Source organism: Triticum dicoccoides, chromosome 6B (genome assembly GCF_002162155.2).
Source record: "Triticum dicoccoides isolate Atlit2015 ecotype Zavitan chromosome 6B, WEW_v2.0, whole genome shotgun sequence".
NCBI classification, from domain to species: domain Eukaryota; kingdom Viridiplantae; phylum Streptophyta; class Magnoliopsida; order Poales; family Poaceae; genus Triticum; species Triticum dicoccoides.
In genome coordinates, this window is record NC_041391.1 from 49,931,598 (window position 1) to 49,955,648 (window position 24,051).

Here is a 24,051-nt window from a genome sequence, read left to right on the forward strand (position 1 = left end):
TATTTTCAAAATTTGAGAAAACTCAAATATGAAAATAACGAAATCCCCAACTCTCTCCGAGGGTCCTTGAGTTGCGCAGAATTGCTAGGATCAAACCAAAAACAAGGAAAATATGATATGCATTGATGGTGTAGTGTATAACATTCCAAATTGAAAACTTGGGATGTTACACATCGTTAGCCAATAAAACCCAGCCCGTCGCAATAACCATTCCATCTTGGGAGCCGACTGATGAGTGCCAAAAGTTCGTTTATGAACCTCTGCCATAGCAACTCTCGCTTGGTCCTCGCCCAAGCACTTTAAAAGAACATCATCAACCGTTCGGCAATAGAGATCTTCATCTCTCAATAAGTATTTGAAAGCCATACGCCGAACAGTCATGTCCACCCTTTTACTAGGATCACACAAATAATCAATAATGGGTTTCCTCCAATCTTGATTTTCTCCTTGTCTCGGCACCCAATAAGCGTCGGCTCATATAAGTAATAGCATGCTACCCTTCTTCGGTATCTTGAGTCAAAACAGCACCAATAACACCTTCCTCCGCTGCAATATAAAGCTTAAAGGGCTCTCTATGTTTGGGAGCTTTCAACACCGGAGGAGTACACAAATAACTTTTACCATATCAAATGCTTCTTGTTGTTTTGCCCCCCAAGTAAAATCAGTTTCATTCTTTAACCGAAGGATGGGAGTTAATGCATCAACCTTCCCTAAAAACTTAGCTATGAATCTTCTCAAATAATTGACTTTGCCAAGGAATATTTGCATATCTCTCTTGCATGTTGGAGCCTGCACCTTTTGTATAGCTTCTATCTTTTTGGGATCAATTGCTATGCCATCTTGATGAATAATGAAACCCAAAAACTTTCCAGCTGATACACCAAAAGCACATTCCAAAGGATTCATATTTACTCCATATTTTTTTCATTATTTCAAAAGCTAAGTGCAAATCGGCTAGATGAGATTCAAAAGCATCCGGTTTGACAACAATATCATCAATATAAACCTCAAGTATAACACCATGTAAATCATGAAAAATTAAATTCATAGCCCTTTGATACGTGGCACCGGCATTTTTTAATCCAAAGGTCATCACTGTCCACTCAAATAAACCAAGGAAACTAGGACACTGAAAACCGTTTTGGACATGCCCTCTTTGGCCATAAAAATCTGATTATACCCCGCATTACCATCAAGAAAGCTAATGACCTTATGTCCAGAAGTATCCTTAATAAGCATATCGGCTATGGGCATGGGATACTCATCTTTGAGTGTATCTCTATTCAAGTATCTAAAATCAATACACACCCTCCACTTGTCGGGGCCTTTCTTCTCCACTGGTACAATAATAGAGATCCATTCGGCATACCTGCAAGGTCTAATAAAATTAGCTTTAAGCAAACAACTGATCTGTTCCTTGATCCGGTCATATGTTTTTGGATTAAACTTTCTATCTGATTGCTTGTGCGGTCTAAAACCAGCCTTTATAGGTAATCGATGCTCCACTAGCTCTCGGCTTAAACCTGGCATCTCATGATATTCCCATGCAAAGCAACACACATATTCTTTCAACAGCTCGATCAACTTAGCTTTATGATCGGCTCTTAAATTTTTGTTTATAAATGTCGTCCTAGGAATTGAACCATCTCCTATATCTATCTCTTCTAATGGATCGGCCAATGTAAAACCTTGTCCTAATTTGTCCATGTCATCTAACTCTTCTATGGACTCATACATATCATTCTCATTGGACCGATATTCTACAAGACGCTTTTGTAACCACTCTAAATTAGGATCCATTTAAATACATCATACCTTGAAGCCGATTATCGCCAACCGGCTTTAAAGAAACGGGCACGAAACCACTTTTTGTAGCACTAAGAAAAAGCAAATTCTGATAAGTCGCGCCCTGTCAAGAAAGTAGCATTGGGATGTTGCCAATCCACTGATACGTCTCCAACGTATCTATAATCTTTTATTGTTCCATGCTATTATATTACCTGTTTTGGATGTTTAATGGGCTTTACTATGCACTTTTATATTATTTTTGGGACTAACCAATTAACCAAGGCCCAGTCCAAATCGTTGTTTTTTTGCCTATTTCAGTGTTTCGTAGTAAAGGAATATCAAACTGAGTCCAAACGGAATGAAACCTTCGGGAGAATCTTTTTTGGAACAAACGCAATCCAGGAGACTTGGAGTGGATGTCAGGGAAGCAACGAGGTGGCCACGAGGGTCCAGGGCGCGCCCTACCCCCTGGGTGCGCCCCCCACCCTCGTGGGCCCCTCATGGCTCCCCTGACCGACTTCTTTTGCCTGTACATACTCACCTACCCCGAAAACATCCAGGAGCACAATAGATTTGGAGTTCCGCCGCCGCAAGCCTTTGTAGACACCAAAAACCAATTGGGACCCTATTCCGGCACCCTGCCGAAGGGGGGATCGCTCACCGGTGGCCATCTTCATCATCCCGACACTCTCCATGACGAGGAGGGAGTAGTTCACCCTCGGGGCTGAGGGTATGTACCAGTAGCTATGTGTTTGATCTCTCTCTCTCTCTCGTGTTCTTGAGGTGGTACGATCTTGATGTATCGTGAGCTTTGCTATTATAGTTGGATCTTATGATGTTTCTCCCCCTCTACTCTCTTGTAATGGATTGAGTTTTCCCTTTGAAGTTATCTTATCGGACTAAGTCTTTAAGGATTTGAGAACACTTGATGTATGTCTTGCATGTGCTTATCTGTGGTGACAATGGGATATTCATGTGATCTACTTGATCTACGTTTTGGTGATCAACTTGCGGGTTCAGTGACCTTGTGAACTTATGCATAGGGGTCGGCACACGTTTTCATCTTGACTCTTTGGTGGAAACTTTGGGGCACTCTTTGAAGTACTTTGTGTTGGTTGAATAGATGAATCTGAGATTGTGTGATGCATATCGTATAATCATGCCCACGGATACTTGAGGTTACATTCGGGTATCTAGGTGACATTAGGGTTTTGGTTGATTTGTGTCTTAAGGTGTTATTCTAGTACAAACTCTATGATAGATCGAACGGAAAGAATAGCTTTGTGTTATTTTACTACGGACTCTTGAATAGATCGATCAAAAAGGATAACTTTGAGGTGGTTTCGTACCCTACAATAATCTCTTTGTTTGTTCTCCGCTATTAGTGACTTTGGAGTGACTCTTTGTTGCATGTTGAGGGATAGTTATATGATCCAGTTATGTTATTATTGTTGAGAGAACTTGCACTAGTGAAAGTATGAACCTTAGGACTTGTTTCCTAGCATTGCAATACCATGTGTGCTCACTTTTATCATTAGTTACATTGCTGTTTTTATATTTTCAGATTACAAAAACCTATATCTACCATCCATATTGCACTTGTATCACCATTTCTTCTCCGAACTAGTGCATCTATACAATTTACCATTGTATTGGGTGTGTTGGGGACACAAGAGACTCTTTGTTATTTGGTTGCAGGGTTGTTTGAGAGAGACCATCTTCATCCTACGCCTCCCACGGATTAATAAACCTTAGGTCATCCACTTGAGGGAAATTTGCTAGTGTCCTACAAACTTCTGCACTTGGAGGCCCAACAACGTCTACAAGAAGAAGGTTGCGTAGTAGACATCATCCACCGATGCATCGGCTAAAGCAACACAAGCTGAATTGTCTGCATGAATGAATTCCACTTCATCATCAACCCATTGAATTAAAAACTGGTGCATAGTAGATGGCACACATTAGTTTGCATGAACCCAATCGCGGCCCAATATCACGTTGTAGTTACCTTGCACCTTGGCGACAAAGAATGCGGTAGCCAAAGTTTTGCTTCCCACCATAAGCTCCACATACATCACACCTTGGGCTTCAGTTTTCTCTTTGCCTTCAAATCCATTAAGCACCATGTCGGTCTTTATTAACTCTTCATCACGCAGCCCCAATTTCTTGAAGACCAAATATGTCATAAGATTCACCACAGCACCACCATCGACAAGCATTCTAGCAACCGGCAATCTGTTAATATGACCTTTAAGGAACAATGGCTTCAAGTGCGTCACCCGTTCTTTTGGCTTCTCGAATATAGCATTTTTAGGACCAAAATCTAGTTGAGCTACTTCCCCTTCTTCATCTATAGCACGAAATTCAATGGGTAAGTAATACACCATATTAATATCCATACCTTCATGAACCGGTGTAGACTCATAATCAAGCATTTCATCTCCTTCCTCAAGCATGTCCACCGACTCTGAAATATCTCCAAGTAAAGAGGAAGTAATAGGTTAAGTGGATGATATAATAGTAGCCATATCGTCCTTCATTGGTGGTGTAGGTGTTGCTATGATCAATGAAGAAGCGGCGACATTTTCCTTTTGCTTAGGCTTCCACACTTGATTTGGTGGCACCATGGGACGGGTTTCATTGAACAATTTAACCCTTTGCTTCTCTGCTTCTTGTTGCTCCTTCTTGTGGCTCCTTATGTGCTGCAACCTCCCTTTTTGTGCCTTGGTCAGACCGGAGAGACACCACTTAGATTGAGTATATTTTGGATCCCTCAACTTTGCCTTGCTTGTGCTAGCTTCATGATCATTAGCCATGGGACCTTGCTGGACAACAACCACATCCTTATTAGAATTAGCCGGATTATCAACAATAATTGGCTCTTTGATTGTTAACTCTTTAGTGCCTATCATAATAGTTTCGGCACTAGTACTCTTCTCCGTTTGCTTGCTAACCTCTGAAATTTCAACACTTGTTACTTAGCATGCACACTTGCATGCTGACCCTTTTTTGATTATTTTGCATTGGCCGTTTGACACCATTTTTCAAACAGCCTCATGTGGGATAAGAAAGCCTCTCATGAACAGGCCTCCTTGGTTCTGCCCTCCCTGGATGAAAAGCATAAGGGGCCATTGGGGGTTGCTCCATCCTGCACTGAAGCCTCCCATGTAGTATGGTGCATAGGGGGTTGGCGCCATCCATAGGAGGTGATCTTGAACGCTTCAAATTTGATGACCAATTAGAGCTAGAACCGGACGCTTGATTGACATATTTGGACAACAACATATCAAAAGTTGGCTTGATTTTCTTGCAATGCACTTTAGCTTCATTCGTCTTCCACTTGCCAACCTCTGGACTCTTGGGCTTAACAAATTTGGCATGAGTGTTCTCCTGCACTTGTGGTTGCCCCACGAGTGTAGGATTCTTAATGGTGATCTTAATTATCTCTTTGCCACTGGGTTGCTTGTCAAGCACAACTTGTCTCCGCAAGATCTTGTCGCCTTCCTTGCTTTTCCTGGGCTCACCAATGACAAAGTTATTTTTATTAGCTGATTCGGCTATGTTGGGCCGAATTAACATCTTCTTCCCCTCCAAATCCATGGTGTTCATTGGGAAGGGCTACTTATCAACTTGCATCTCAGAAAAGTCCAATCCTCCGTCATTAATGGCCAATTGTATCTGTCGTCGAAAAACATTACATCATTAGTGGCATGAGAAAAAGAATTATGGTACTTGCAATAAGCACGTCGTTTCAGCTCCTCGAACGGCGGTAAAGTATGAGATATTCTAATAATCTTGGCTTGCAACAGAACATCAAATATTCTATCACACTTAGCAATGTTGAAAGTAAATTTCATCTCTTCATCATGATTCTTATGAATCGGCTCTAAATCATTGCAAGTGACTGGTTTGGCCTTAAATGGCCAAACAAATTCAGTAGCATAAATATCACCTCATCGTCTTAGTGCTCACTGTCATACTCAACCATACTAATCTTAGGACGATTAGTTTTATATCTATGCATCTCTTTAAGATCTTTGCTTCGGCTTTCTTGAGCCAAAGCCCTTTGCAAGACTTGGTTGATATTTAAAAACTCACAGCCTTCTAGCCTTTATCTAATGTTAGTTCTCAAACCACTAAGCACAAGATCAGCCAAATCTCTCTCGGTTATCACCAAACTATAGCACCGTTTTTCTGTATCTCTAAATCTCTTGACATAATTGGATACCGATTCATCATGCTTTTGTCTAACCGATGTAAGATGTGATAACTTAAGCTCATTATCGCCACTATAAAAATGATAATGAAAGTTTTGTTCTAATTGCGACCATAAACGAATAGAACCATGTGGCAAAGCGGCAAACCATGAAAATGTTGTACCGGTTAAAGATAAAGGAAATAAACGCACTTTCAATTCATTTAGTGAGCCCGCTTCACCCAATTGTGCCAAGTATTGACTAATATGCTCCCATGTGGTTTTTGTGCCTCTCCATTAAACTTAACAAAATCTTGAACTTTATATCCCGGAGGGCATTGAATTGCATCAAAGTATTCTGGATATGGCTTTTGGGAAATACGGTTCCTTGGTAACTCAACCCCAAAATTCTCTCGGAGCATCTTAGCCATCTCCTCTCTAAGATTAGCTCGACCATCATCCATGGTGGATGATGAAGCTTGTGGGAGTGGCATAGGTGGAGTAGGGTTAGTAGCTACAAGTGTGAACTGTGGCACTATGCCAAATTAAAATTCGGCAATGATCTAACAACGTTTGCACTTGTAGGTGGGGTTTGGTTCGGCGTCACCACCAAACCTGGCATACTCATGATAGGATTAATGGGTGCAGCAAAAATTTGATTTGTTGGGCTAGGATAAAAATTCATCGGCATGGGAGACACCGATGAAATAGGTAAAGTTGGGTTAGGAATTTCTGCGGTAACAGACACACCAAGATTACCAATAGATGATTGAGGCATACTTTTTTGAGCATTACTACTTTCCAAGAAAATTTGGTATAAAAGATTATTGCTATTAGTAATGCGACTATCAATTTCAGCCCATACCTCGGGAGAGAAGGTATTACTCACAGGGTGTTTAACATGCTCATCATGAAGAGGAGGAAACTTGATTTCTCCAACCGGAGTGATATTGCCTTGACGATCCTACTTCAACTTAGCAAGGAACTCTTGCATCTCCTTCTCTTCACGCGCCTTCTTGTACTCCTCATAAGCTTGGCGATGTTCCTCCGATAACTCCTCAAAATTGGGCTTGATGATGTTATCGGCATCCACTTCAGATGTCTTAGGAATCTTGTCGCTACTAGACATGATGGATGATGATGATGATTGCTCTTTAGTCCCTAGCGGAGTCGCCAAAAAGTGTGTTCGCACACGAACACGTCACGTGTACCCACGACACCGAGGGTGATGCACCGCAGCTCACGTCGAAGGAATCTCACCGGAAGCGCGATTCGCAAGATGACCGAAGAGAACTTTTGAGGACCCGAAACCCCACACTCCCGGGAGGGACCCCGTCGGGGAGTGCGGAGGCTGTGGGATGCCCTAGGTCGGTCAGGCCGCCCCTAGAGCCTCGCGATTCGCAGCTCTCCAACACGAAGAACGACGAAGAACGAGGGAGGGACAAAACGTAGATGAAAAAGTTGTAGATGTGTTTGCGATTGTGTGTTATTATTCAATCGGCCGTCACCTCGTACATATATATGAGGCGGCTGGACTTACCGTACAATAAAAAAACTCAAATCCCGTCCAAAACATCAAAACTTAACCTAACTCAGACTAGGGGGGACTTCTGGTTTGCCCGGAACTTCCAGACTAGAATAACATCAAGTAGCCCTCTTGCGTCGCTCCTGCAGGTCGCATATGGCTCCGCGCGATGGTCCCAAAAGCAAAGTTGTAGATCCTGCAATGGAGAAAAAATCGTTAGTTGATAAATTTTTCATCCGAGGTCATCTTGAGGTCGAATTCGGACCCGCAAATCTGCAAATAATATTAAAATTTCAGTTTTCGGGGCTCACCATGTGCAAACTTTCAGTTTAGCCTGGAACCTCCCCGGAAGTTTTGCCCGGAACTTCCGGGGCAGACTTTTGCAGCACACCATTTTGGCTCTAACTTTTTCATATGAACTCCGATTGAGACGCTTTTTATACCAAAATCGATTGTTTCGACGAGACGAAGACAACCTTTGTAGAAACTTTTCCCATATGAGGCCTTCTTGGAGACTTAATTGGCCGAACAATACTCTAAATACAAAATCTTAATACTTTGAGCATAGTTTCAGCCCTTGAGATTAAGTCGGATGGCGATGACCCAAACTTCAAAGATGTTCATGTCGACAATACGAAACCTTTTCATGTAGATCACTTATCTATTTGAGGCCATCTTAATTAAGCTCTTGACTGTGACAAAATCTGGTGCCAACACATTGCCACGTCAAATGGTCAACATAGGGGAACATGGCGTGGAAAAGCCATTGAGCATGGCGCCTTTCATGTATGGCATTTTGGAAAAGAATCGTATCGTGAAATACTTCGTAAATAGATTAGTTTTGTCTAATCTCGGTCAACAAAGTGATTGTAGCCGCGGATGGAGTAGGCAGTATCTCCTTCCCGTGAGCTCGGACATTTTTTAGAGAATTTTTTTCCCCAATGGAGATGGTGGCTGGAACGGCGAACAACTTCGAGTTCTTGTCAGATCAGATGGACACATACATGATTTTCTGTAATCTCTGAGTGGTGGATGATGGCTGTGCGTCGGAAGTATGATGGTGGCATGGTTAGTCTATTCCCGTAGGTTCTCATGCCTTTGATGAACGGCAGCGGTAGTGATTGTCTACAAAAGACGTTCCCACTACAAGATATAACGACGTTGCATTGTGTTATGGCCCCTGCGGGTCCAATTAAACCTGGCGGTTCGATCGTTTCGCTTTGCTCGGTCCTGATTTTTTGGGTTTTTCGAGAATTTGGTCTTTCATAATTAACACTGAAATTATTTGGTCTTCTCGGTTCTTCTCTATTCATTCTTCGGTTTTTATAAGATGGTGTTCGGTCCAACCAAATAGACCAAATGTCATACTACAACTAAAATTCATGTACATACAGTGCATGTGTATGCAAACATAATTGAGACAATGGGTATGTATAACAGGTATATGCAACCAAAATTTCAGAGTTGAAACAACGTGTGCGTAGTAGGTGTATTCAACTGAATTGTGTCATAAATATCAAGAGATAACCACACATTGTGCTAGTTGTGCCATATACTTTCAGAGAATTGTGGTAATTCAACCTATCTGGGTTATGTGGTCATCCAGATAAGAAGACCGATCCGACCAAATTTAAATTGGTCTTCCAATTTTGACGACCGATTTTAGTTCGATCTTTATAGTTTGGCCTTTATGGGTTTGGACTGTCTTTCTGGATTCGATCTTCGGTCTTCAGTTTTTATGTCTGGGATTAGGTCCAATAGAAAAATCATTAATAGACAATATTGTCCCATAGGACAGCCGATACCGCACACAATAGTAGGGGGGTTGTACTCCTGAGGGCTGATAAAGGGATTAGGCGAGGATGGGTGCTTCTATGAATTTTCGCTTGGCTAAAGCTGTTGGAATCACATCAGCTTTGGCCTAAAAATACAGGGGTTCCTTCTTTCAAATGTTTAAATTGTTCTTGCTTTAACTGTTAAAAAAACGTTCTTGCTTGATAGAAGGAAAAATTGCAAATATCAAATCTGCAGCTTTTTTCGTAATATACAAAAACTGTTCATGCTTGATACAGTAGAAGGAAAAAATTGCAAGTATCTAAACTACAGCTTTTTTATAATATCTTTACCTATATATATATATATATAATATATAATATATAATAATAATAAAGAGAATTGGGTTTCTGTCGTACGTCGTCGAGCGTGATTTTGCATAAAAGTCCCTCGGTTTACATGAAATTAACCCGCAGTCCCTGTTTAAGTGAGTCTGGAAAAAAGATTCATTTTTAGAAGCAAGACCCTACGTTTGTAAGAATTTAACCTGTGATGCTTTTTAAAGTGGCTAATTGCAAATAATCAAGCGACGACGCAGCCCACCGCGGTTGCGGCAGCGGTGTAGGCGAGCGAGGCAGAGGAGCGGTCAACACCGGCGTCGAGGGCAAGGTAGGCCGGGCGCAGTGTCCTCCGGCGTGTGGTGGCGCATTGGACGGCGCAGGAGGCTGGGCGCGTCGATTCGGGTGAGGGGAGTGGGGTCCAGATCTGGTCGAGGACGGGGCAACCGGCGGCGGCGGCGTGGCTGACGCTGGACGGAGAGAGAGGCAGAGCAAGGCACGCCGAATCGCTGGATGGCGCACCTCCCCTAGCCTCCTTCCTCTCCCGGTCGTTGGGGAAGCAGGACGGCCACCTCTGCTGGACGCCCTTCCCTGGTCGACGACGAGCGTTGCGGGCTGACACGGTGGCGCTCTTCCGTTGTGGAGTACCGTACTAGGACGACGGCGGTTAAGGTCAACACCCTGCTCGACGCCCCCATCTGCTGCTCGATGCGCCCATCCCCTCGCTGGTTGAGCTCAACGCCACCTTGCTCTGCCTCCGGCAGTCATCTCATCCAATCTGGCTGGTCCGCTCCCCACCTCGGCGGATCCTTCAGTCCGGCAGCACACCACGCTCAAGCCTCCACCACCCCAACTCCTCAAGGTATAAGATTTGCTTTTTGTTTATACAGAGGATGCAAGATTCTACTGCTGCCGTGTAATAAGTAGCACTTGCAGTTACAGTAGACAAGGAGCTCCGCTCTACCTCTCATCTCTCTCCCTGTCCTGGTGGTCACGGGCTGATGTTGCTGCTCCTCTCCTTCAGGATCTATCTCTTTCTCTTTGTCTCTCACCCTCTCATGGATTGACAACTGCATTCTTCCCAAATTAATGTGTGCCTCTGTTCTTGATATTACGCCCACACCATGTTTGATGTTATGCTTATGAGGAGTTGAACTTCATTTTTTTTCAGGCTTTTCTTTGGTGTATCAGGCATTCAGGCTGGTGTAATTTGTTTTCAAAAGTGAACATGTTGTACAGTCCAATGTATCTACAAAAATTAAGTTATGGTGAGTTGTTCATCATGTTGCTTGCATATTTTTTGTCTAACAAGCTGGATACTTCAGTTTTGAATATAAACATTGAGTAGGTGCTCAAATATTTTGCTAATGATAGTTTCCAACTTGCTTTTTAGCAAAACTACAGAACTATTAGCAGCTTTTAATTATGTGTACTTAAAATGGATTTGGTGTCCAGGACATGTGGAGTTGAGATCAGGTTGAATTATGTGCTGATGTTCTTCGATAGTATAATTGTTCTTCTCCTTTAACATGATGCACCATTGACTTATTTTTTTAGATGCTCAAATACACAGAGTAATGACATCCTGTATGCGCTTGGACACCCAGCAGATTGAAAATATAGAAGCAAAGATATCCAATACGAGGCCACAATGCCCGACAGAGATGCAGCCAATACGTGCCCAATCTTTATTTCTTGATGTTGGAACAACAAATAAGAGCATGTTCATGTTTACTTATTATGTTTTTTTTCGAGAAATTTTGGGGATTTACAAGCTGAAATTATTGACTGTCTGAAAAAATGTTTTAACCAAAACTGTTTGAACAATGTGCCCTGGTTCTGCATTCATGGAACTGTAAAAATATTGAACAAGTTCAGTCGGAGTTTTGTTCCTGTTAATATTCCATTCTTAGTGTCAGTTTCTTTCCACTTGCTCATCTTTTAATGTTGAACTATACATGTACTTATTATTAAAGTTTTGTTGTCTTCCTAAACTAATTAGATTTTTTAAGCACTACTGAACTAATTGGATGCCATCTTAAATTACCTTCCCTTTGACATTATTGTACAGATTCCTGAAACACTGTCCAGAATTCCACTGCTACAGAATTGAAATTCGATTAGCACATGGTAAACCAGCTTTGATTCAGCAGGGTTATCAGCTTAGATTCGACTATTTTTAGTTCCTACAAGAGCAAATGATACGCTTATGTCAGTAGTTTTTAGATATATTCACTGGCTTCAGATTCTGCTGATGGATTTTTATGCTCTGTTCTGCTTCTAGAGCTTGTGAATGATGTTCATTGTTGTTTGAAAGATGCACTTTTTTATGCCTATATGTAAACGATGCAATTACTGGCTGAGAGATACACTTATTGGTGCTGTTCTGAAATGATGTTCATTACTGTTCTACAGATGCAGTAGACTGATGTTTATTGTTGTTTTGTTATTGTACAGAACAAGGACGGATCCAAGGTTGAGTACTGGGTGTGGAACCCCTTCAGATCCAAGTTGGCTGCTGTTGTACTCTGGTGTGGACAACATCTGGATTGTATGTCTTTTTTGATGATTCCTTCCGGCGCCCTGTCATACTCATTGCTCTTCAGTTAACGAAATGAATGCACAGCAGCAACACAGGCAGTAGCAGAATGGGGTATAATGAATGTTTTGTTTGAGTCTGACTGTCAAACGCTGGTTCGTGTTTCTAGATTTTCTAGCTAAGGGCTGGTTTTGTTTAGCTGGAACACAAATCACGATCAGATGTACCTATTATGACGATTTCGGATCCGTGCTAACTATTTCTAATTTTGAAATTATTCCTCAGAACACATGATTACATTACATTACACACTGAAAAATGGTGCAAAGTGGAAGTTGGTACTAAAGCGGATAGCTCTTTTTGATTTGCACAGAAATTTCAGTAATAATATGTGCCACTCATTTTGTTACCAAAAGCTGGGATGATTTTTACACTTTGTTTCCTGGTCCCCTTTCCATTTTGACAAATTTATTATCCCGAAGTTTATGCATAATGATGAAATATTCTGTGGTAGTATGTCGAATGCAGTTTAGTATATTCCCGTTGGTTCTGTAGTGATTTTTAGCTCCGACCATTTTCTCTCTAATTTTATTTTAAGGTCTACTCTTTTAAAAGTTTTTATTATGTTTTTCTTGAAAATAAAAGATTGATACAAAAATGGCACCTACTATCATTACAGGTCCGAGGAATTACAGCTTGGGGACTTGGGAGGCGATCGTAAAAGCGGTGTGCTACAGTGTAATGCACTAGCAATATGTGAAGATTTTTTTTAAGGAGGGGGTTAATAAACAATCAGAAAATTCTTTTGCCCCCTCAGAAAACTATGTTCCGTGTTTGGCCCCTCTGGGCATTGATGTGAAGCTCTACGGTCGTGTAGTATGACCAAACTCATCACCTCGGGGTTGATCACATTCGTCGTGAATAGGTGGATAACATGACCATCATCGACAATGGTGGCAAGCAAGAGAAGTGGAATCATAGACTAGGATGAGCGAGGATTTGTTTAACCCGTTGCAACGCACGGTCCCTTTTGCTAGTTTATATCTATATCTATATCTATATCTATACCTCTATACCTATACCTAATAATAAAGGGGCTATTGCTTCTGGCCGTCCGTCATAAGATTACCCCCGAAGTTGCCAATAATTACCCCCCGTGCCACCATAAGTGGGAAAACGATTCGTATTCAAACCTGCACCGCACCGGGGGGGCTGCATATCTTACACACCTAAACGATCAGGATTTTACCATCTGTATGTACAAACAAAAGAACAATAACAGCAGGCCATTTTCTGGTCCTATGGTATCTAACCTTTCACCTACTCTTCTTCCGTCGCCGTTACATTCATGCGCCGATGTATACACAGACATGGAGGAAGCATTCGGGGTTCCTCAGGTTGTTGGCCACCCAGAGGAACGGCATGTCCAGGCCGAGCTCCATGCCTTGTATCCGCACCAGCTTCACTCTGGCCTTCTTGGCCACATCCATCTCCTGCGGACTCGCCAAAGCTGCTTCTCTGTCGCGAGGAGTCCCTGGAGTGGTATCTGAACCGTCGGGTGCAGAGTCTGGCGTCATGGACGCAGGTTCAGCAGCTCTAGCTGTGGCCTTCGAGCCGAAGAACTCTGGTAGCAACGTCTCCAAGGCATGTCCCAGGGTAGTTATCTTTCTACCTGCAAAACAGCACGATGTGTATATGTGAAGGAAATCTCACTGTTATCGCAACACCATAACCATCAGTGAGCGAAAGGCAATTGTTAACATGTTGTTTGAACAGTTTCAGGGGTGATTATACTCGGTCACACTTGTTTCCTCGTTAAAGATAATAAAATGTTAGACTCGGTAATTTACAGCCCTTTGCCCTGGGTTGCTCAAAAGGTGTCGTAAAGGAGAAGGTTAAATAGTAGCAGGGTCTTTACAATAGATGGATAAATATCCACTCAAAATAACAGAAGCTGCACCAGTTTCCCAATGGAAGAAATGTACATGTGCATGCTTCCTTGTTTGGGGATAACCTCCAGATGGTGGTAATACAAAATACTTAATAGTTTTCTGAAAAGTACTACTACATGGTCGGTGATTACGACAAGCAAAATCCTTCCTCCATACTGGCAGCAGAGCTACATACCTCCCTCCTTTCGGATCTCGAATGGCCGATTTATGTTGGATACACTTTCCCAGTCACTGACAGGAATCGCATCTTCTAAATACTCAAGGTCTTCTTGAACTCTGCGCATGTATAATCGAACAGGTACCCTGCCTAACCAGGTATTAATTGATTAGATCTATCAGGGCAATAATTCCTTAATGTGGCACAAATCCATTTTTATCATAGCCATATTTTAATGTCATACAAATGCAATAATGTATGGGTTCATCATTGTATAACTTGAAAGTGTATATGAAGTTTTAAAAATGTGAAAACAATGCAACAATTAACTAATATAAAAAATGCCCAGACAAAAAAAAAATTGGTATGAAACGTTCAACTAATACAAAAGTAGACAACTCAATGACAGAAGAGCATACATGGTTTGACAGATCCAGGAGATTCAGGCTCATCAGAACCTTGTCGAGGCTCTAACGAGGAAGCCCAGAAGTGATCTTCAAACGGTCCAAGCTTAAGCTTGGTAGAGATATTCATATAACTATCCACGTCTCCTATAACAAGTAATAACAAAATAACACGTCTGTAGTCAAAGCATGAATGAAGGTCACAAGCATTGAGAGAATGGATCTCCCACAAATGGTAGAAACTAGTTATACTTTCGTACAGAAAGGTAGTTTCTGGCGAGCATACTTTTCCTCACTGATTCCCACATAGCAAGTTGATCAGCCTGGGACATATTCATCACATTCTTACTGTTTCCAGTTATGATGAAGGCAGCCTGAACAAGAGAAAATATTACACTATTGTCTGAGATTGGAAGAAAAAGTTATCGGGTGACACTAGATCTCAAAACGAACCTCTTTCAGGGAATTGTTGTAGTTCCACTTTACACTATCTTCACCTTCACATGGTGATAATATATCTGCAGGATATCCCCTAAAGTGAACCTACAAATTTTATGCGTAAGTTGAGTGCACGGCGAACAACTGGAGCAACAGGGAAAAACACATATAAAAACAGAATAGTGGATTCATGCAAATGACTCTTGTTTCCAGAAAGACTAATTTTTCAAAAAATACAATTGACAAAGTACCCTGTAAGAGTGGATGGTTATAAACTTAGTTTCTACTATTCGTAGCAAGGATTACAAAAATATGTGGCATGCATATAAATATTTTTGCACTCTAATTGGTAATTTATTGAACTTACTTGTTAAGTTAAGTAACTAACTAGATCCTGAGAACATTATGGCATAAATCTCTAACAGTATTTCCAGCAAACTTAAACATTAAGAGAAAGTGCACATTTTTATCAAAAGGTTTCTACTACTCCAGTACCACATTATGGCATAAATGAACCTTCACCACCAAGAAAACCACCTTGCAAATTAAACAAAACATAAAAGAAAAGGTGTATAAACAGAAGTCCTAGAGGACACATAGTCTCACCGTTAGATTCCATGGCCTTTCTGGTTCAGCACAAAGAAGGTCAAAAAGAACACCAATGGGTATATACCTAACAATGCGAAGATAAAAAGGGCGATAACATGGGTTCTCAAGATTTATAAGGCGATAGACCATCATTAATATTAAGTAGGAGATAACATATGTTACCATTTCAGTGGCAGCCCCTTATACTCAAACCAAACAGTATCGACGCCTGGTGGGAGCGAACTGCTGAAATGAGCCTTTATAATCGACACCAAGAGTGGAAAATACCCGATTCTTGGCCCAAAAAGCTGTCGTGGACAAAATAAAGATCAATAAATGAAACAAATACTCCTATGGGAAGGAAGATGAATGATGTGGCAGGGGCGAAAATAGCAACAGTGTAGCACACGGAGGTATCGTCGTCTTATTTTGTTACGCTTGCGGATAAGAAGAAAAGAAACAGTGGCAATTATGTGGAAACTCTATGCAACATCAGATACCAACAAAAAAACGAGCAGCAATTATCTAGCATATCACTATCACCTTGGGCTTTAAGCTAAAATAGATTGCAATCTGAAAGAGGGATACAGGAATATATTTTGTCCATACAGCAAATATATATTCATCTTCAGGATATCAAACACATGCAGGGCATGCCTGCAGCAAACTTTGCCTCTTACATAAACAGGATAGAAAACATACTTGGAAAAGATCAGGCAAGCTAACTGATAACTTCATGCTTGTGCCGAACCACAAGCAGAATCAACTCCACGCTCATATGCAAGAAAATAGATACTACTCCCACAAAGTTGTACTGATAAAACATGCTCATATGAGAAAGTAACAACATTTGGTGAGTGTTTGCCTCAAAATTTAGGCTTTTGGAGCTCATGGGCAGGCTAAAAGACCTCGGAATTCTCCACTAAGGGTCTAAAATTCCTAGAGAGCGCGGTGGCGGGGGCGGTGGGAGCGCGGTGACGTCGGCGTCGTGGAGGTGGACCTGGAGCGGCACGGCGCCAATCCAGTGCCACCGCGCCGCCGACATTGCTCGCGCCGGAGGACGACGGACCGGTCCCGCGCGCGGTAGACTCAGACGAGCTCGCCGCCGGAGACGCCTCCTCCACCGCCGTCCCGCGAACCAATCCGCCTCAGCTCGGAAGCTCGGAACTTCGGATGCTTTGCTTCTGCTTGCGGAGAGGAGGATTCTTCTGAGGAGGGAGGAGTTGGAGTCGGGGCCCGGCGGCCTCTCTCTGTTTTCTTCACGTTGCCGCGATGGATTTGAATCGATATCCACCGTCCGATTCTGAAACGTAGTTCATCCGAATCAAGTCTCTTGTCCAAAAATTCGAAACATAACAGATCCAACCACATATACTTTTCTAATCTATATAAAAACAAAAAAAGGGTAAACTCGATCCCGACCTCTACAACGATTGATGCACATAGTCACTACCTTTGTATCAAAGTATGGGACGTTTTTGCAATTCGAATTTGAACCGCAAAAGCGTATTATATTTTGGTACATAGAGAGTACATGGTAACCCAACATACAAAATTAATGGTATTATCGAAAAATGTGCTTTCAAGCGAATCCAACTATACCAATTTTGCATAGAGTAAACGTGTGGCAACCTTGTAGCCTCGTCCACGTCGGTAGCATACAAGCCCGAGCTGTGGTTTGAACCGAATATGTTCTCAAAAGCTAATTTACAGTGCCCAAAAACAAGTTTTGGAAGTTGATGAACTTGTATTGTAGAGACATTGTTTACTCAAACACGATGAAGTAAACTTAATATGGGGTTGTGTCAACAGATGTTGGACCCGGTGACATGACGACTCGTTCGTTGGATTAGGTCCATGACTGCCTACGCGGATGCCTATATGTTGGAGGCGTTGGCTAGCCAGAGGGCCAACCAACTCAGTCCCTCCTCACGCAACCCTAGCCGGCCCTACTGATCGTCTTTTGTTCTGCTTTCAGCAATCACATCCCGACGATCGTGTGCACAGCCGGTCGGTAGAGCAGACCTTTGGAACGTCGCCCTTTGCAATCCTGCACGGGGAGAAGGCACGATAAGGTTTTGTGGGAGCGTCTCGGCGTGATTGCTCCCGGTTTATCTTCATGACCACTTCCTCAACTCTGACACCATGGCCGAGGATGACGCCCCCAAGAAGAACGTGTGGGCGAAGCCGCAGCAGCCACCACGGCCCTAGCCTGGCCTACCAGAGGGTATGACCTGTGCATCCCCTATTTACTCGTTCATGTGCTAGCCAGATATGTTGCATTCATAGATGTCTTGGTTCTATGTTCGGTCCGGGCTCACATGTTTAGTTTTCGGTATGAGCTTCATATTGTTAATGCTTTATGATTTGGTTAGGGATTAAATGTACTCCTGAGACGGTCTCCTGACCATAGCTGCTGCCCTGAAGAATAAACTGTCTAGTTACACAGCTAACAGCGGCTGTGAGATTTGCACGCTGGTGTCCCGGCTTTTCCTCATGGAACGAATGACCATGATATCAGGCTCTGCTCTTAAAAAAATAGCTGCTGTGTTACAAAATGAACTTAAGTTGAGAGCAATTATAAACGACTTGGCTCGAATTTGACAGAGATGGCATATGAATTACACAGCATCAGCATGCATCGAATGCTCTTCCTCCCCAACAATTCCATATCCATACCACAACAGTAGGCATCATGAATTGTGAAACAGGAATCATTCCATTCATCATCGTATTCAAACCCACACCGCACCGGCGGCTGCAAATCTTACATCGACACACCTAAACGATCACGATTTTACCATCTGTATGTACAACAAAAGAACAAGACCAGCATGCCATTTCTGGTCTGGAAGGCACTCTCTTTCTATGGTATCTAACCTTTGGTCTACTGTTCTTCAGTCACTGCTACAATCATGCCCCAACGTATACACAGACATGGAGGAAGCACTCGGGGTTCTTCAGGTTGTTGGCCACCCAAAGGAACGGTATGTCCATGTCGAGCTCGATGCCCTGCACTCTCACCAGCTTCAATCTGGTCTTCTTGGCCACATCTGTCTCTTGCGGACCCGCCGAAGCTGGTTTCTCGTCATGAGGAGTGCCTGGACTGGTACCTGAATCGTCGGGTTCTGAGTCTGGTGTCGTCGCCGCAGGTTCAGGATCAGCAGCTCTAGCTGCGGGCTTCGAGCTGAAGAACTCTGGTAGCAACGTCTCCAACGCATGTTCCAAGGTGATGTAGCTTCTACCTGCAGAACAGAGCAAAGTGAACTATATGTCAAGAAGAAATACCGTTATCGCGACACCATAACCACCGTCAAACAAAGGGGGTGAGTGGAAGGCAGTTGTAAACATGTAGTTTGCACAGTTTCAGGGGTGAACTCTGATTACAGTCACACTTGTTTCTCGTTAAAGAGGAAATCTTAAACCCTTTACCCTGGCTTTCTCAAAAGATGTCGCAAAGCAGACAGTAAAATAGTAGCATAGATAGATAAATATCCTCTCAAAATAAATGGATAAATAAAAGTTGCACCAATTTTCCAATGGAAGAAATGTACATGTGCATGCTTCTCAGTTTGGGGATAATCTCCAGACGACGGTAATACAGTATATTTAATATTTTTCTGAAAAGCACTACTACATGGTTGGTGATTACAACAAGCAAATCCTTCCTCAATACATACTGGTGTTCAAATGATAACATAAATACTGGCAGCAGAGCTACGTACCTCCCTCCTTCCGGATCTCGAATGGCCGATTTATATAGGATACACTTTCCCAGTCACTGACAGGAACCGCATCTTCTAAATACTCAAGGTCTTGTTGAACTCTGCGCACGTATAATCGAACAGGTACCCTGCCTAACAAGGTATTAATTGAATAGATCTATCAGAGCAGATGGTGATTTCTTAATGTGACGCAAATCCATTTTTATCATAGATGTATCTTGATGTCATACGACTCCAATAATGTACAGGTCCATTATGATACTACTTGAAAGTGTATGTGAAGTTTTACAAACATGAAAAGGATGCATCAATTAACTAATATATAAAAAATGCCCAAACAAAAATAAAACAAAATAAATTTGGTATGAAACTTTCAACTAATACAAAACTAAACAGTTCAATGACAGAAGAGCATACATGGTTTGACAGATCCAGGAGATTCAGGCTCATCAGAACCTTGTCGAGGCCCTAACGAGGATGTCCGTACTAAGAAATCCTCTTCAAAGGGTCCAAGCTTAAGCTTGGTCGAGATATTCATATAACTATCCAAGTCACCTATAATAAGTAATAACAAAATAACATGCTGTAGTCAAAGCACGAAAGTTACAAGCATTGAGAGAATGTATCATCCACAAATGGTAGAAACTGGGTATACTTTGTACAGAAAGGTGGTTTCTGGCGAGCTTACCTTTCCTCACTGATTCCCACATAGCAAGTTGATCAGCCTGGGACATATTCATCACATTCTTACTGTTTCCAGTTATGATGAAGGCAGCCTGAACAAGAGAAATTATTAAACTATTGTTTGAGATTGGGAGAAATAGTTGCCGGGTTAGTTCTCAAAACGAACCTCTTTCAGGGAATTGTTGTAGTTCCACTTTACACTATCTTCACCTTCACATGGTGATAATATATCTGCAGGATACCCCCTAAAATGAACCTACAAATTATATGCGTAAGTTGTGTGCATACGGAGAACAATTGGAGCAAGTAACAGGGAAAACCACATGTAGAAACGGAATAGCAGATTCATGCAAATGACTCATGTTTTCAGAAAGACTAACTTTTCAAAAAATACAATCGAAAGTGTACCTGTAAGAGCAGATAGTTATAAACTTTGTTTTCTACTATTCATACACTGATGGATGGCTGATTGCAATTAAGCAAGGATTACAAAATGTGTGGCATGCATATGAATATTTTTGCACTCTAATTGGTAATTTATTGGACTTAATTGCTGAGTTAAGTAACTAACTAGATCCTGAGAAAATTATGACATAAATCTCTAACAGTATTTCCAGCAAACTTAAACGTTAAGAGAAAACGCACATGGTTAATCAAAAGGTTTCTACTAATCCAGCGTCCCATTAAGGCATAAATGAACCTTCAACACCAGAAAAACACCTTGCAAATTAAACAAATCATAAAAGACGTATCTAAACAAAAGTGCTAGAGGACTCATAGCCTTACTGTTAGATTCCATGGCCTTTCTGGATCTGCACAGAGAAGGTCGAAAAGAACACCGATGGGTATATACCTAACAATGCGAACATAAAAAGGGCTGTCAGCAAATAAAAGCGACAGCAATAACATGGGTTATAGACCATCATAAGGTGATAGACCATCATTAATATTAGTAGGAGATAACATATGTTACCATTTCAGTGGCAGCCCTTTATACTCAAACCAAACTGTATCAACACCTGGTGGGAGCGAGCTGCTGAAATGAGCCTTTATAGTCGACACCAACAATGGAAAATACCCAATTCTTGGTCCTAAAGTCTGTTGCAGACAAAATAAAGGTCAATAAATGAAACAGATATTCTCTACTACTAGCTAGGCTTCTTCTTCCTCCGGGTCCAAGTTACCAACAGTGCTGCTGGCCTGAGTCAAAACCGCAATCATTTGGGGCTGGGCAATCCAGGCCGGTCAGTCAGTCGTTGTAGGATAGGAAGGTTTCTTTCCACCCGCTTTTGAATTTCAGGTGCACCTTCCGAGCCGGTTCAATCCCGCCGGCCGGTTCTCTTTATCGGGCAGATAGATTGATGATTGATTGATTAAGCTCTTTGGAAGAAGTGCTATCAGAGGGAGGAGGGCATCGCAAAACTGGTACTCTTCGTATTTTAAGTAAAATTTTGATCATAGATTTAACTGACAGAATGTTAAAGTAGGTGATAAAGAATTGTATCGTCGGATTTGTAATTGTAGATAGTTTTCAGTGATACTATTTTTGTGACATGGGTTAATTTTTTGTTAACTAAATCCATTGTTACGGGACAAGGAAGATAACAGTAATGTAATGCACGTGCTGCACACAGAGGTGTCGTTTTATTTTGTTGCATCTGCGGATAAGAAGAAAAGAAATAGCGGAAGTCATGTGGAAACTCTTTGTAACACAAGATGCCAACAAAAACGAGCAGCAATGATCTCACATGGCTAACAGCTTGGGCTGCGAGCTAAAATAGATATAAGAGATGGTCTCTTAGCAACAAAATCTCTCACCACATTTTTAGGAATATCTAGTTAATAGAGATAAGATTATGACACAACCCATTGTACACTATATTTTTTGTCATCTCTAGATTACATGGCAGGATTTAAGATAAGACTGCCTTATCGACCATTGTACATGCCCTGAAATAGATAGCTAATGTGAAAGAGAAACAGAAGAATTTCATACAGCAGCAAGTGAGATTTGTAAATGTTTTATCTTTTCTTTTTCAACAGCACATCAAACATATGAAGAGCATGCCTGCTGCCTGCAGCAAACTCAGCTTCTTACATAAACATGATGTGGGGCGTACTAGAAAAGAACCTGCAAGCTCTGAGATTGATAGTTTCATGCTTATGATGAAGCACAAGCAGAATCATCTCCATGCTCATATTATGCAGGAAAAAAGTACCAAGCTTTGGTGAGGGTTTGCCTTAAAATCCAGGCTTTTGGAGCTCACGGGCAGGCCAAAAGACCTCGAGATCTTCAGCGCAGGGTCTAAAATTCCTAGGAGAGCAAGCAATCTGGACTATAACCCATCAGTGATCCTGAAATCCAAGAACGCAGTGCCGAGATTTGGGGTTTCGGATGGCGGGCACAGTCGACGGGGGACGGCATCTTACCAGGAAGGGCGGGGGCGGCGGGAGCGCGGTGACGTCGGCGTCGTGGAGGTGGACCTGGAGCGGCACGGCGCCGCCCCAGACCAGCCGCGCCGCCTCCTCCGACCACGCCGCCGCCTCCTCGCCCCGCGGCGCCGCCGCCATTGCTCGCGCCGGCGGAGGACGACGTATCGGTCCCGCGCGCGGTAGGATCAGCCGAGCTCGCCGCCGGCGATGCCTCCTCCCGCGCCGCCCCCACGAACCAATCCGCCCCGCCTCGGAAGTTCGGATGCCTCGCTTCTGCTCGCAGAGGGGATTCGTTTTTTTCCCCTGAGCTGTTCTAGAGAGAGAGAGAGGGAGGAGTTGGAGTCCGGCCCCGCTTTGTTTTCCCTTCACGTCATCGCGGTGGATTTGATTCGATATCCGCCGTCCGATTCACCCAACGATTCACCAACATCGTGGCCTCTCGTGGAATTTTCACTTATTCGGCTATGATCGATCGTTGTGAAGGTGCGGAGCTGAATTATAAATGTCAGCGGTTGCACGTGGCTGAAATTTTATAACATAAGGCGCGGCTTATGAAAAGTTTAGGGTAATTGACTGAATAACAAGTAGGCATGGCCAATTACCCTATCCATCCACATGTTTGGACTCCTGTATTGTGAATTACTTGTCGATGATTAAATGGTTAGATACTTGTTGCATGCTATTCGAGGTCCTAACATGGGGTATTTTCAAATTGATTAACCGAACTCATCATGCTATCATTTGGCATATGAAATTATGAGCTTGTCGATGCATGAGAATTCAAATACACATGTTGCCTGTTGCCGACATTATACGAAGTTAAAGAAACTATTTTTTTTTGCATCGACTCCTCGCACAATTAGATGTAGAATTAAAAAACTAGGGCTAGCTGATAAATTATCCTCACTAAAAGATCTAGCAACATTATTAAAATATGAATTATTTGCATGTACGTAAGTGAATTGTGTATTCATATTACCACTGTGTATTTGCAAACCCTTGGTGATTATCTCTTTGGGGCCACAATGATCATGATGGACCATTAGCACTTCGTCCCCAACTAGTCCCCAAAAAGTGTGTTCACACATAAACACGTTCATGTGAACCCAATGTTGAGTGCAATGCAACCATACGTCGCTGGAGGAGTCACGTCTGAAGCGTGGTATGCAGGACATGTCGACTATGTTTTTAGAGGACCTGAACCCCCACACACTCGGGATGGATCCCGCCAGGGAGTGTAGCGGCTATGGGCTCCAACCTGATCACCCCTAAGGCCTCAAGGTTTGCTATCGTCGAACAGGAAGAAAACAAGGGAGAGATAAACAATGTAAAGGTAAAAGTGACAGATTGGCTTGATGATTGTGTATTACTCAATCAGTCGTCACCACTGATCTATATATGAGTCAGATGCACTTCCTATACACAAGGAAATGACTCAAAACCTCGACCAACAAGTCAAAACCTCTAGCCTGGCTCAGAGAGAAAAACCTGCAACCTTCTGTTAAGAGTTGA

At 42.4% G+C, this 24,051-nt stretch overlaps 2 protein-coding genes and 1 long non-coding RNA gene across 4 annotated transcripts; 1 reads left to right on the forward strand and 2 right to left on the reverse strand.

The window, feature by feature from the left end:
- Nucleotides 1-9,888: 9,888 nt before the first annotated feature.
- On the forward strand, nt 9,889-12,449 carry LOC119325250. 2 transcript variants are annotated; one of them, XR_005157427.1, is made up of 4 exons: nt 9,889-10,481; nt 10,556-10,887; nt 11,691-11,749; nt 12,077-12,449. It is a non-coding gene; the product is annotated as an uncharacterized LOC119325250 (long non-coding RNA). The 2 variants fall into 2 exon arrangements; XR_005157426.1 differs by lacking the exon at nt 11,691-11,749 and having other exon boundaries at nt 9,892-10,481.
- An 845-nt stretch (nt 12,450-13,294) lies between these two features.
- Nucleotides 13,295-16,742, reverse strand: LOC119320698 (autophagy protein 5-like). The gene is made up of 8 exons (XM_037594671.1): nt 16,698-16,742; nt 15,881-16,005; nt 15,716-15,782; nt 15,125-15,214; nt 14,924-15,045; nt 14,687-14,847; nt 14,286-14,417; nt 13,295-13,866 (listed from the first exon to the last, which is right to left on the reverse strand). The coding sequence occupies exons 1-8, from the start codon at nt 16,740-16,742 to the stop codon at nt 13,505-13,507; spliced, it is 1,104 nt and encodes a 367-aa protein (XP_037450568.1). The 3' UTR covers nt 13,295-13,504.
- Nucleotides 16,743-18,393: 1,651 nt separating this feature from the next.
- On the reverse strand, nt 18,394-22,820 carry LOC119323819 (autophagy protein 5-like). The gene is made up of 8 exons (XM_037597528.1): nt 22,537-22,820; nt 21,080-21,204; nt 20,893-20,959; nt 20,273-20,362; nt 20,111-20,198; nt 19,840-19,977; nt 19,423-19,554; nt 18,394-18,942 (listed from the first exon to the last, which is right to left on the reverse strand). Exons 1-8 carry the CDS (start codon nt 22,675-22,677, stop codon nt 18,611-18,613), a joined length of 1,113 nt encoding a protein of 370 aa, XP_037453425.1. The 5' UTR covers nt 22,678-22,820; the 3' UTR covers nt 18,394-18,610.
- Between the last annotated feature and the right edge of the window lie 1,231 nt (nt 22,821-24,051).